This window comes from Eublepharis macularius, chromosome 18 (assembly GCF_028583425.1).
Source record: "Eublepharis macularius isolate TG4126 chromosome 18, MPM_Emac_v1.0, whole genome shotgun sequence".
Classification (NCBI taxonomy): domain Eukaryota; kingdom Metazoa; phylum Chordata; class Lepidosauria; order Squamata; family Eublepharidae; genus Eublepharis; species Eublepharis macularius.
In genome coordinates this window covers 32,984,792-32,999,344 of record NC_072807.1, presented here as the reverse complement: position 1 = coordinate 32,999,344, position 14,553 = coordinate 32,984,792, and the positions used below count along the sequence as shown (strand labels likewise).

At 45.3% G+C, this 14,553-nt stretch overlaps 1 protein-coding gene across 1 annotated transcript; it reads left to right on the top strand.

Annotated features, from left to right (window-relative positions):
• The first annotated feature begins 7,718 nt into the window (after positions 1-7,718).
• On the top strand, positions 7,719-13,804 carry LOC129345263 (zona pellucida sperm-binding protein 3-like). Its single transcript, XM_055002303.1, has 9 exons — positions 7,719-8,132; positions 9,848-9,966; positions 10,049-10,152; positions 11,391-11,568; positions 11,674-11,794; positions 12,349-12,440; positions 12,536-12,681; positions 12,795-12,911; positions 13,680-13,804. Exons 1-9 carry the CDS (start codon positions 7,719-7,721, stop codon positions 13,802-13,804), a joined length of 1,416 nt encoding a protein of 471 aa, XP_054858278.1.
• The last annotated feature ends 749 nt before the right edge of the window (positions 13,805-14,553 follow it).

Sequence of the window (14,553 nt, the reverse complement as noted above, 5' to 3'; positions counted from 1 at the left end):
TAGAAGAATGTTACTTAGAGTGTATGAGAGTATTGTGCTCTGTGAATGGTGAGAGACTTATTGTTACACATTTAAACTACTCCCTGAGTCTTCCCGTGTGGCATGCCAACTGACCAGGAGATCAGGAACGTAGAAATGTAAAAGAGCAATTAATGGAGGCTGTGTGGCATGCCTACTCCGGCCCACATTTTCACTCTGTTTTATTTATTTAATTAAAGTGGCAACAAAGGGCCATTCTCTGCATCATTCCAAGAGCATTCTTCCTCATTCTCATCATCATCAGAGGATGTAAACCAAGAGGCTGGGTAACTAGATATTGAAGTGGTAACTGAATATGCAGCAGGATGTGGTTTTGGAATTATTAAAGCAATAAGGGAAGGAATGCATTGAATACAACAACAACTTACAATAAGCACTATCAGAGCACATGTACCATATTGTACTAAGATTCCCAATAAGCCATTTGGCAGCATTCAAGGCTGCTAAGGCTATAGAAGTGGCATTAATAGTTTTTGCTAAATTGCAAGCTAAGTGCCTTAAATTGTTAGCATTAAGTATAGCAAGAGCTGGAACCCCTATAAGCGAAACCCCTTAAAGCAACAGCTTTAGCTTTATTAATGAGAAAGGTTTCTTCAGAGCATGTAGCATATTCAAGAGTAACTAAGTGATATTCACGAGAAGCAATAAACATGGCTTTTGAAGGCAAAGCAATAGTTAAACGACTTAAACAGCAGAGAGAGTCAGACAAATTAGCAGGTATGTAATTAAAAGTTCTTGAGCCACAGGTAAAGAACCAACCTGGAGGTAACTGAGTATATGCAAAGGCAAAAGAAACATTTTCTGTTTTTGAACAATTAAGAACATTTGGTCCTACAGAAAGACAGTGAGGTTTGGATTTGTGCTTGGTGCAGTTTACTATTTGAGCGCAGACAGTTTGATTTGCTGATGAATTGGAAGCTACATAAGGAGTGTAAAGAGACATTGCAAACAATGGAAGTCGGGGCATTGTTGGACCCCAATCATACATTTGAGTATATTTCATGTTACTACTTTTCATAAACATGCTTAAAGATGTATCATTCAAAAATAAGGCAAGAGGGGTACACACAGGAATAAGGCAAGAAGCTAATAATAAGTTCATGTCGTTTGTCTGCTTTAAACAAAAGTTGGAACTATTCACTTGTGCAGCAAGCCGTTTCCACAAATTGTATTGAAGATAGTCCTGCAAAGGCTGGGCTTCAGCTTGTACAGTTGTTGGCAAAGAACAAAGAAGCACACACAGAATGAGTGTAGAATTTGCAGTGATGTCCACAAAGAGGGCAGCATGATTGTCCAAAGCAGCACGTCTGAGCTCTATGAGTTCAGCATTCAGGGTAGCAATTACAATAGAAGTTGCATTCATTGTCTTAGTCAGGCTGCAAGCTATTTTTGCTAAGAGTTTGATGGTTCACAATGGCGAGCACTGGAAGACCAACATAGAGAGGCTGCAAGGGACAAGGCCTCTCATCACTTAGGAGATTCACTGTAGAGTCACAGCTGGAGTCTAGCATAGCACTTTTCAACAGAGGAGCAATTAATCCGCAGACTCCTCAAGGCAAAAGTTGTGAGACATTAAGTTGCAAGGAGGAAAACAGCACGGCACACAAGGAATGAGAAGTGAATTTGCAGTTTGAAGCTTTTTCCATCTGAACTTGTTCCAGGCTGACTTTTTTCCATCTCGGGTTGGCATGAGCTGGCTGTTAGGGCAAGGACCTGTGGATAAAACAGAAACACACCCTTTTCCCCACGTTAACAGGGGACTGGCCCCTGCCAGGTCTTATCTAGCAGGCTTCGATAGTACACCTGAGGGGTAGGTAGCTGTGGTTTCTGCCTGAAATGTCTATCAAAGGCAGAAGCATTTGAGGAGGCAGCAGCTTGTGGCTGCAAAAATTAAGCTGATTGTACATGAACAAACATTTATGAATCTGTTGCGTAGTTAATCCCATCGTGGGGGCCCTCCTCCCCCCTTGTTTTATTTGTTTAGAGAGGAGGGTTTTAATAGAGCGATTGGCATGTTGTACAATCGCCTGACCTGTAGAATTGTAAGGGATTTTTTGAGTAAGAACAATGTCTGAGCCGCTTGGAAACAGTGGCTGGCAAGCTGAGAGTCAAGCATCTCCCACCTCAGGAATGTTCACTAACTTAGCTTTGTTTGTGGAAGTGAGGGGGAGAGGGGGGGTGAGAAGAAAGCAGGCTGGCTGTGCGCTGCCTGAATATGTTGAAGTGGTGATGAGAGAAATGCTATCTGTGAATAAGAGTCAGAGAGGATAGCTGTGTGTAAAACCTTATAAGTGATGTGTGTGAATGAGTTTGGATGAAGTAACTTTAAGAACTAAGAACTACTTTTATGAAACCAATATGCTTCTTGAAAAATAAACATTTAATTTTGTGATATCCCAGAGTAACTGTCAGTGTTATATCCCAGGAGATGGGAAAGAACATGAAATGCAGTTTTTCTCCTCTGAGGAGTGATCTAATAGAGAATTCTAAGTCTATTTCATGAAGAATAGAGACTCCCCTTTCCATGGTGGGAATTCTCACTAGAAAACTTAAGTGGTTACATGCAAATAAGTAACACAAACAGTTGAACTTTTATTTCTTTTGACTGAAAGTAAACACTTGCTAATTCTTAAAACTAGGCAGGGTTAGCTCTAGTTAGTATTTGGTTGGAAGAATGCATGCATAACCCTTATGCTTCAAAGCAGTAACCTTTTGAGATTTTTAAAAGAGGAAGGAAGAGCAGTGGAACTGCTTTAGATATTTAAGATTTTAAGGAGAACTTACAGACCCAAGCTGTAATTCACTTGGAGTTTCAGTGAGAAAGACAGATTAGAGATAATGTGAATAATTAACGAACAGACAACCAATCAAACCAAAGAAGGTACTTTGATACCAGGATTTCTATTGATCCTACAAGGCAGAAGATTTTTAAGACAGAATGTCACTTATAACAGTGAAAGAAGTGTAGAAACAGAGTCATAAGATTAGAATTGATAGGGGGTGCTAAATAAGCACCAGGAAGACATCTGATTAGTTTATAAACATAATGTGAGTTAGAGATGAACTTGAAGAGAATATTTAGTAATTCAGTGACCTTCATTTTGAAAAACATAACTCTTTTGAAGCGGCTACTGTTAGAAAAAAAAACTGTGCCGGCTGCGGCGTGCAGCGGCTTAGGAAAACAGGCACTTGATTGTAGGAGAGAGAAACTATTATCTTTAGGTAACTGAAAAAAGACATCTCCCACAAAGTTTGCAAGAACAGTCTGAAACTTGAACAGAATTACACAGGAGGTGATTGAAATCATTTTTTTTTCTTAATAACAAAAACAGGAGTATTCCATGGACTAGTGGAGGGCTCCACATGCTGAGCTTGTAGCTGTTCCTGAACTAAATCATGTAATGCATTAAGTTTGTCCTGAGGAAGGGACCATTGATCAATCCAAACAGGTTCATCAGTTAACCAAGTAAGTGGAATGGCCATAGAACCCTATTCTGCAAAAGAGAGAGAAGCTTGTAGCTGGGATAACAAATCCCTGCCCCACAAGTTCACATGGACTGGAAGAACAAATGGACGGAGAGGCACAGTCTGTGCTGAACCAGGTAGAGAAACTTGGACAAAATTAACACTCTGCCGTGCTTTCTGCTGTCCTCCAACCCCCCAAACAGTTGGACAGTCTTCTAGTGGCCACTCTGGAGGCCACTGTTGTGCACAAATTACAGTAACATCAGCCCCAGTGTCAAGTATACCTGAGAAGGAGCGGCCGTTAAGAAAGAAACGCTGTTGTGGGCGAGCTCTGGAAATGGATGCTGTAAGACCCACCAGTGTTGCTTGAGCCTGGTCCGTGGACCCAAAGCCTCCCTCCCCACGATCACGATCTTGTCCCCCTGCGGGGAGAAAATAGGGAAGGAGAATCAGCTGTGCCACAGAATCACCAGCTGCTAAAGACTGTGGCAAATTAGTCCAGAGCTGAATCTGAATAACTCCTTGATAATCACTATCAATGACCCCTGGGACTACAAAAATACCCCGTTTAGAACTAGAGGACCTAGGAAGAACTAGACCCACCGTTCCTGATGGAAGAGGTCCTTTTAGTTGAGAAGGAGTAACCAAGACTTCTCCTGGGAATTTGAAAGTTAGAGCAGTCTGTAAGAAAAGATCCAGACCTGCACTTCCCCTGGTTGCTGACTTTGTTGTAGAAAGATGGGATGGAATTAGCCTAGGGTCAGATTGTGCACTGCCTGATCCAGTGCTGTCTCCGTTTGGACCGGGGCCAGAGACCAAAGGCCCGGTCTTGAGTTTCCCGACTGTGGGACAGACCTGCAATCACTATTCCAGTGAAAACCTTTTCCACATCTTCTGCATTTAGTTTTTGGCTTTGGAAAAGACTGATTGAATCGTGGATGACTTCCATGAGGACGGGGCTGAATTGCTCCCCCTCCTTTGGCTCTGCACTCCGCCTTAAAATGTCCAGGTTTACCACAATTAAAACACCTCCCTGCTGGTTTATTAGCTTGACGAAGTGCTGCTGCCAGCAAGGTCGCATTGTGAGAAGCAGAGCCAATATCCTGACAAGCTCGAATCATCTCAGCCAGTTCAGGATTGTATCCTAAACCTTGAATTGCTCGTCTACATTCAGGAAGAGCATTTTCCTTAGCTAACTTAAGCAATAGTTCAGTCTGTGCCACTTCATTTTTAAGTTGCCTTTTGATTGACTCTTGGAGGCGATCAACAAAGTCAGGGTAAGATTCATTTGGTCGCTGTCTGACTGTGGAAAAAGAAGGCTGAGATTTCCCTGATGTTGGAACTCGCTTCATAGCATGGAACGCAGCCTGAGCTGACTGCTCCAGCGTCCCTACAGGCAAAGCTATTTGCGCATCAGGCTGAGCAAAAGCCTCATATCCATAAAGCTGAGCTGCTGTGTAAGCTCCACCTGAATTAGCTCCGCGAAGAGCGCATTCCTGCCTGAACTCACTCTCCCAGACTACATATTGAGCAGGGGTTAGAAGCATCCGGAAAAGATGCTTCCAATCCTCTGGAACCATACGACTGTTTCTGATCATTGCTTCTAGAAATCCATGAGTGAAAGGAGAGTTTAAGCCTGTATCTCGTATAGCATTTTTTAACTGAAGAAGAACTTTATACTGAACTGGTCTGTACTCTACAAATTCATTTCCAGCAGCGTCTCTGTTCCCTGTAAAGTGTACTGGGCAGATAGCCAACATTTCTGTGAGTTCCCTAGTATGCTCCTCTGAAGCGTCCTCCAGAGCTGATTGCAACCTTTCTCTGAGATATCCTCCCTTAGGTTGAACAACCCGAGCTACTTTTTCAGGGAACTCCCTGCTTGAAATTCCAGCTTCAAATGTTTCAGAGTTAGAATCTTCGGCTTTAGGTGCCGAAGGAACAGAGGCGGAAGAAGGTAGGAGGTGAGGGGGAGACGGAGGCAGGACTTGAAGAGGACAGTACTGAGGAGTAAAAGAAAGAGAAGCTCCCGGGTGTTTTGAAAGTGGGCCAAGACGGTCCACAGCATGGCGACATTGGTGCCAAGTGTGTAGCATTTGAACAGGTGCCCTAGGCTCTGTATGTAGAATTCTGCCCACCTTTTCCCAGTCTTTGACTTTTAAAGATCCAGCCTCCGGGTAAGCTGGACAATATTTAGCTAGGTGGCGCAGGAGACATGCAATCTCTCCAAATGTGCTAGACCCTCCTGACTTTTTGACTAAAAAACATAATTCTTCCGCATGCCTTCGCTGAGGATGCGTCAAGGATGTACCCATGCTTACCAGTTGAAGAAGGGGAGTGCACTCGATATGGGGCCTATTCCAGGCGCTGGTAGATGGGGGAGGGTCCCTGGCTGTTCGGGCGCCAGATGTAGGAACCACACGAGACAAGGTCTGGATGCAAAGTCTGCCCCTCCAAAATGGAGGCGAGAGTTTTATTAACTTGTATTCAGGAACTCCTGGATGCCCAAATATGGTTATAGCAACAGTTACAAGTTACACATTCCATTCTCAGCCAACGAAGCACAATATTGCTGTGTTCAGACTTTTGTCTTATCTAGGAAGCATAACAGAATGAAAGGTACATCATGAGCTTCTGAGCATAGAAGAATGTTACTTAGAGTGTATGAGAGTATTGTGCTCTGTGAATGGTGAGAGACTTATTGTTACACATTTAAACTACTCCCTGAGTCTTCCCGTGTGGCATGCCAACTGACCAGGAGATCAGGAACGTAGAAATGTAAAAGAGCAATTAATGGAGGCTGTGTGGCATGCCTACTCCGGCCCACAGAAGTGTATATAAAGTAAATTTACTTTATATGTTCCATTTATTTTATTTGTTCAAGGTAACTTAGCAAGTTTTTCACGGCTACGATTGGTTTGGTTTACAACGGGGAATAGGAGCACAGTAACCCACCTACAAAACTGCCATTCTCACCCCAAGGACTGAGGTATAACAGTAGAGTTACCAGCCTCCAGGTCGTGGCTGGAGATCTCCCAGAATTACAACTGGTCTCCAGGCCACAGAGATCAGTTCACCTGGAGAAAATGGCTACTTTGGGGGGTGGACTCTATGGAATTATGCCATGCCAAGGTCTTGTCCCTCCCCAAACCCCTCTTTCTCCAGGTTTCTCCAGGTTTCACCCCCTAGATCTCTAGGAATTTCCCAACTTGGAGTTGGCAATGCTATCTGACAGCCTTCCTCTATTCTGTATTGTTGAAGAATCTTCCTTCATGTTCTTGGACCAATTTATTCTGCGAATAGCTTGTTGGGTGGGTAAGGAAGCTGACCTGGTGTTTTCTTCTTGAAAAGAGAAAAATGTTCAAGTCAAATGTCTGCTCTCACAATGTTCTGATTGGATTTACTGTAGAAGATTTCCCTAGGTGGGTGTATAGCATATACATTCACATGTGTAGATTATAGAATCGGCAAACCCACACATATCTGTTGCACCATACAATTAACCAGAGCCAGTGTTGTGTAGTGGTTACAGGGTCAGACTCAGATCTGGGAGACCCAGGTTTGAATCCCCCCTCTGCCATGGAAGCTTGCTAGGTGACCTTGGGCCAGTCACACATATTCAGCCTAACCTACCTCACAGGGTTGTTGTAACAACAAAAAGGAGGAAAAGAGGCTGATATAAATCCCTTTGGATCCCTGTTGGGGAGAAAGGCAGAGTATAAATCAAGTATGTAAAAATAAAATTAAAAACATGCAAGGGTTGCCAGCTCCAAGTTGGGAAATTCCTGGAGATCTGGGGGGGGGGGGGGGTGAAACCTGGAGAAACCTGGAGAAAGTGGGGTTTGGGGAGGGAAAGGACCTTGGCATGGTGAGTCCACCTCCCAAAGTAGCCATTTTCTCCAGGTGAACTGATCTCTGTGGCCTGGAGACCAGTTGTAATTCTGGGAGATCTCTAGCCACTACCTGGAGGCTGGCAACTCTACATACAATACAGGTGATAGCCTAAGTGTTTTCAGAGTACGCACCAAATCAATCCCTGCAGAATTAAAACTTTCTCCAGCTGAGCTTCATTTCCTATCAATTCTTCCCTGTCTTGCCCTTGAAAGAAAGACTAATCTTAACCTCAAGCAGCTGCAGAAGGCCTTGAGTGGTAGCATATAAAAATCTTACTAAGGGAGTTTTTCTTCCTAAGTGGCTTGCTCAATCCAACAGGAAGAATGGGGTGTTTGAACCAGTTTAGTCTTGGACTGCTCTGCTTAATGGCTGCTTTAGTTGCCTCTTACAATCCTTGGGATTTTTCTGGAAGAAACTCAGCTTTCAGGAATTTCCCTACTGCACCTTCACCGGAGAGGCAGCCTGTGGGTTCTTTTCTCGGGTCTCGGTATGATTCTTGGTCTTTGGTGGACCTCTATGAGCCTAGAGCTTTGTCAACCCTGACTCCTGTTTCGGTGCAGTGTGGGGAAGCTCAAGTGGTTGTTGCTGTGAAAAGGGACCTGTTTGGAACCGGGAGGCTGATCCAGGCTGCAGACCTGAGCTTGGGTTCCTCCGGCTGCAAACACACCTCCCTCAACGCTGCTGAGAACACGGTGATCTTTGAAGCTGGTCTCCATGAATGTGGCAGCACCGTGCAGGTAAAGTTGCTGAGCTGATAGAAAACTCCACCCCGCCCCTCTTCCTTGCTTAGTTGTTAGAAAACTTCTTTTTTTCTTCTTCTTCTAAGACAGTTAAGAGAAAAAAAAGCTTAGCTGTGTGGGTGAGACTGCAGTAAATCAGCCCAAGGACTTTTTGAGCTATTTGAAGTTGTAGACCTTGAACAGTCTTGGCCCTGGCTTAGCATCTCTCCAATTAAATATGAGTTACTTTTAAATCAAAGTGTGCAATTGGATTCTTGGTCTCTCAGACTCGAAAGCTTTGCCTCTTGGGGCTTTTGCGGAGCCTTGTATCTTGGTGTGTATTGACAGCTTTGCTGAATCTTTATTTGGACAAGATATATTTTGAGATAAAAACGTGTAGAACTTAATATAAAGCGGATGCATTCTCAGATACTCAGTTAGGAGTAACAAGATTTAGCTTGAACCTGCTTCTTCAAATTTTGGTGAGGCTAAAAGGAATAATGTCGGTATCGGGTGAGACAGTATGGAGTTGTGGCCAGCATGTTAGACTTGGGTTCAAATCCCCAGTCTGCCATGGAAATTAGCTAGGTGGGCTTGGGCCAGTCACACACACACACTCAGCTTAACTTACCTCACAGAGTTGTTGTCCAGTGGCACCTGAGAGAGGGTTGTTGTAAAGATAAAATAGTCAATGCTCTTGTAAACTGCTTTGGGTTCCCATTGGCAAGAGAAACAGGGTATAAATGAAACAAAATAAATGCACTAAAAAATTAAATATTGAAACCCTGTTATTTTCACTGATCCTAAAAGGCTGTTGGAAACATGGATGTTTTCACAGACTTTTATTGGGTTAGATATTGATATATAATATTTATAATTTGTTACCCAACTGAGTCCTGTCTTTGGAAAAAGACAGGGTGTATAATACTTAAACTCCTGTTGGCCTCCTCCCTGTTTTGTGTGTATATGTTTTTGTATGTCAGCAAGTTTTTGTATGCATACAATGTTATTTTAATGTTTTAATATTTATTGTTCCCCGCCTTGGGGAAGCCTATTTTGAGTGAAAAGGTGGCATGTAAATGTTTAAATGAGATCAAGGCATAGTTTGGTGTAGGGGTTAAGAGCGCGGGACTCTAATCTGGAGAGCCGGGTTTGATTCCCCACTCCTCCGTTTGAAGCCAGCTGGGTGACCTTGGGTCAGTCACTTAAGAGCGGCAGGATTCTAATCTGGAGAGCCAGGTTTGATTCCCCACTCCTCCACTTGAAGCCAGCTGGGTGACCTTGGGCTAGTCACGGCTCTCCAGAGCTCTGAGTGGGCATTAAGTTGTCCTGAAGGGCGATATATAAATTGAATGTTGTTGTTGTTATTATTATAACTTGGTGAGTTTGATCATGGCTGAGTTGGGGTGGAGTGGAGTGGTGTTGAAGAAGTATAAGATCATTTAATACCCCTTGAGTTCCAGGGCCAATGGGGAGGTCCTGGCTGGGACATCAAGTGGGTTAAACAAGAAGGGTCTAGAGGACAAACAGAAAATGAAATCCTAAGCAGAGTTACTCCAGTCTAAGCCCATTGATTTCAATGGGCTTAGACTGAAGTAACTCTGCTTAGGATTTCACTGTTAGACGATAGTAAGCTAGTTCTCTATGCACTCTGGCTGGGAAGAATTATTTGTAGGTCGAGGTCAACTCATTTCTTTGAAGGTGTCTAATGTAACAAGCGCTCTTTCTTCCAGATGACTCCAGACTCCCTGATTTACAGCCTCCGTCTCTACTATAAACCCACCCCTGGAAGCAACCCGGTTATCATCCGAACCAGTCCTGTCGAAGTCCCTATTGAGTGCCATTATCCAAGGTATGACCCTATGAATTCTGCCCTTGTGTCTAAGCTTGTTTTTCAGTGATCTGGCTCACTAACGGAGGTCTCTCCTTTTCAGGAAGGACAATGTAAGCAGCAAAGCCATCAAGCCAACGTGGGTTCCCTTCAGCTCTACGCTATCTGCAGAAGCGAAGCTGGTCTTCTCCTTGCGTCTGATGAATGGTATGTGGGTGGCTGCACTGGTTCTGGGGTCAAGTTAGACAAAACTCCCACCTCTTCTTGCTTAGAGCGGTGGAATCCTTGTCTTCATCTTCGGTCAAGGCACAGGATTGCAAGATCAGAATTTCCTAAGCAAGAACCTTTCTCTCCAGTAAGCTGGTTCAACATGGGTTGGAATCTATTTACACCAATGCAAACAAACATCTGACTTACCATGTGGCATATATGAGCCGATTGCTACCGTTCCATCCCATGTAGGGCTGGATCCCTCTTACTCCAGGGGATTTGACCCAAAGGTCTTTTACTGAAGTTGAGAAGTTTCAATAGAGTGGAAGCCCAGGGTGGAGGAAGGGCAGCCCGCCCCTTGCGCACCCATATTTTGACTCCGATAGCTGTGGAGGAGAGGGAAAGCACCCCCAGTTGAAGGGTTTTGTCGTGCGATTACTAAGTTCAGGAATTCAGCTAGGAGAAGACTTGGTGGCCCTTCTGGTTGGGGAACTAGGAGAATAATAATTTATTTGATTTCTAGCCCACCCTCCCCGCAAGTGGGCTCAGGGCAAGTTACAAGAACGTAGTAATACAGAAATAAACCATATAAATACATTAAAACCAGAATTAGTGATAAATACATTTAAAATTCCAAGATGGCATCTCTCTCCACTTTTCCCCGCCATGATATAAGCAAGGAGAGGAGGGGGGGGGGTACGAACTGATGTCATCACTGTGACTTCACATGTAGGGGAGGACAGATGTTATGTTGCCCCCCCCCCACACCACAGAAGACCGGTTGAGAGGCAGTTCTAGAACACCTAAGACCGGCCTCAACCATTCGCCTGGCAAAACATCTCTGTCTTACAGGCCCGCCGAAAAGACATAAGGGCCGATTCCAGATGACTAACCTTAAGGCGCTTCATGCCGCCCTCTTCCGGATCGCGACGGGGAAAATGTGAAATATCGCGTTTCCTTGCGCGAGTTTTGCGCGACAACGCGCAAAACTCGCGCTAGGAAATGCGATATTTCGCATTTTCCCTGTCGCGATCTGGAAGAGGGCGGCATGAAGCGCCTTAAGGTTAGTCATCTGGAATCGGCCCTTATGTCTTTTTGGCGGGCCTTATGAAGCATTGGTGACCCTTCTGGTTGAAGAACTGCCTCCCTGTGCTTGGTTAATCTCCTTCCCCGGTGATTCTTAAGACTCCCCCCCCCACCACTTTCAGATGAATTTCTCTTAACTTGCCTTCTAGATGACTGGAGTGCTGAGAGAACCTCAAAGAGGTACCAACTAGGAGATGCCATGAACATTCAGGCTGATGTGAACGCCGTCAACCACGTGGCTTTGAGGCTCTTCATTGACAACTGTGTGGCCACCCTGAGTCCCGATAGAAACTCGTCTCCCCGATATTCAATTATTGACTTCCACGGGTAAGAACGTCTGTGTGATTTCAGAGATGTTTCAGATGTCCCCTCTTTAAGCAACAAAAGACATGTCATGCCAGGCTGCTGTGCTGACTCTAGCTTTGTGCTCAGGTGCCTGGTGGATGGGAAATCGGAGGACTCCAGTTCGGCCTTTGTCTCTCCAAGGATCAGACCGGATTCTCTCCAGTTCACAGTTGATGCCTTCAGGTTTGCCCAGGAACAGAAAGACATGGTAAGACACTGTCCAGTAGTCTCTTCTGCTTAAATTGACGAAGTCACACTTTCCAACATTTATACTACTTACTTCCTTTTTGCACCATCTTCCTCTAGTTAGGACCCAAAGTGGCTTATGGCATTCTTTATTTTATCCTCACAACCATCTTGTGAGGTAGATTAGGCCGAGAGTCTGTGAGTGGTCCAAGATTACCCAGCAAGCTTTCATGGCAAAGTGGGTTTTTTTTTAACCTGGTTTTCCCAGATTCTAGTCTGACATATTGACCACTACACCACAGCTAAGATCCTAATGGAAGGAGTCGATGGTGTTTGGGTCAGCTAGGCCGATGGAAAGAGGGCTCTACTTCTGTGATTTCTCTTAAGATGTGGAATTGATCTTAGATGGAGTGTGTGTGTGTGTGGGGAGAATGGATTAGCATCCATAAAACTTTAAATGTTGGAGTTGAATGTTTACTTAAGGTTTGGTGACTGTGTTGAGTTGCTTGGTGCATAAACCAGACAGCAGACTGGCTTCTCAGTCCAGTTGCATCTTGTTACCTTTCCCTCTCCAAGATTTACATCTCTTGCCACCTGAAAGTTATAGCAAGCGAGCAGTCCCCAGATGCACTGAACAAGGCATGCTCCTTCGACAAAGCCCGGAGTAGGTAAGTGACATTCGTGAGAAGGCTACAGGAGGACAGAGTTGGGACGGAGCTCGGGATAGACTGCGGAAACAACATTCTTTTCTTCTTGGCCCTAGTTGGTCGGCACTTGAAGGCACTGATGGCCTCTGCCGCTGCTGTGAGACGGAAAACTGTGGGACAAACGCTGGCCCGTCCCCAAGAACTAATTCTTGGTGGAGAAGGCCAGGGGGCCGCTTCCGGAGAGACCCTCCTTCCACACATGGTGAGTTCTGTGCTTTGTCGTGTGCGTTTCTGGATTAAAATGGGTTGCAAGGAGGGAGAGAGTTACCAGTGTTGGAATGGATCCAGAAGAAGAATTTTGGCTTGTCTCTACAGGGAAGTCTTTCGTGGGCAGAGCAGAGGCTGATGTTTCGGTGGGGCCCCTTCTCCTGGAGGCGCTCAAGACTTCCACATATGTTGAAGAGGAAAGGAAGTCACAGATGAAGTCCCAAGGTAGCTGCCGTCCGAATCGTGGAGTCTTTGATAGTTTACGTAACCAAGTCCACACGGGATGATTTCCATTTCTAGGTGGTGGTAGTGCAGAAAGCCTGGAGCTCTTTAGATCCAATTGGAGAGGGGTGCAGTTTCTCATCTTGGGAAGCGAGAGTGTGGGGCCCTTGGTGTCAGACCTTGGCTTAGCACCAAAATGTTCCGCCAGACCTGGTTGTCTTTTCATGGAATAGGAACCTGAAAAAGGTCTTGTGTTTGTGTGTGGCTGGCCCTGGAAGGAGAACATTCAGAGACCACTGCCAGCGTCACAGAATGGAGAAGCTGGACTTGCTGAATGCCCACTTGGTGGGTGCACCATGGCTATGGGTTGGGGGGCGGGTAAGGATCACAATTCTGGTGCCAGGTTCCTTGGGGAGGGTTGGGCAGGCAAGATATTTTTGTGGAGGAATTGTAGCAGCAGCAATATTCTCAGCAAGCACGTGTGAGGTCCTAATTTTGGTGTTGAGCCCCACAAATTGTTGTTGTCCAGAGGCCCACGGAGCCCCTGGGGCCATTTTGTCGTCTATCAAAACTCTGCACAAGAGTTTAGAGCTGGCAGAGATCTGGCACTGAGGAAGAACCCTGTGGGTTAGCAGGAGGGATGGCTTGCGGACAGAGACCTTCGGTGTTGCTGTCTGCTAGTGCTACACAAGCTTGCTTGGAGGAAGCCCTGCCTGGCTTGTAGCGATGGAGAGAACTTAATTAGCAAATGTCTCACGCTCTCTCTTTCAGACATTCATGAGAAGTCCGTGCTTATCATGATGGGACTGACAGTCATGACGGCTCTCCTGGCTTTGGCCTCGGTGGTTATGGGGTTTCTTCTCGCCTGCACGAAAAGCAGACGCTGCAGTGCCTGAGACGCCTTGATCGTGGGTTAAAAGAAATCGAGAATAAATGGGTGAACTCCCCCTAAGTGTTTGTGCTTCCTGTAATAGTGTGTGGGATGCTGCCTCTTGTTGGTAAACCATATGAGAGCCCGCTGTGCGTGTGCAAAAACTTCCTTCAAAAAGGTTTCAGGCTGCTATAACACAGTCAGCGAGGCGTTTCCACCTCTGGAGGGGTGGGAATGCTGAATACAAATCTTCCTTTGGCTTTAGGAACAGGACAGCTCTTAATTATGATGGTGCAGAAGCTCCGGCCTTCAGGCATTTGCTAGTCCTAGTGACCTAGTTTGGGGACACCTGCACAGAGAATCGGATAATGCTCTGAAGATCTTCTGCAAAAGGGAGCAGGGCGAAAAATGGGTGATTAGAGCACTAGTTCAAATTTCATCTTGACAACTAGCCCAAGCGAGGTCAGGTTAGTAAGAGCTGTTAATCTGGTACATTTTTAGCCCTGGATTGGCCTAGTTGCAGCCTCCATCTGTGAGCAAAATGGATTTCAGACCCTGACTTCGTTTGCCATCCGAAATTGAGACTTTTGCTGAGATTGGACCAGTCTGGTCATTGGCGTCTGCCTCGCCAGGGGCAGTAGCTGGGCATTCTTCCCTTGCGGCTGAACTGCTTCCAGTTGGCAGCTTACCACTGCTGAGAATAAGGCAGTGCCCTTTATCTTTCCTGGCTGCTGCTCCAACGGTTGAGAGCTTTCCTTCCTTTCTGCTGCCTTG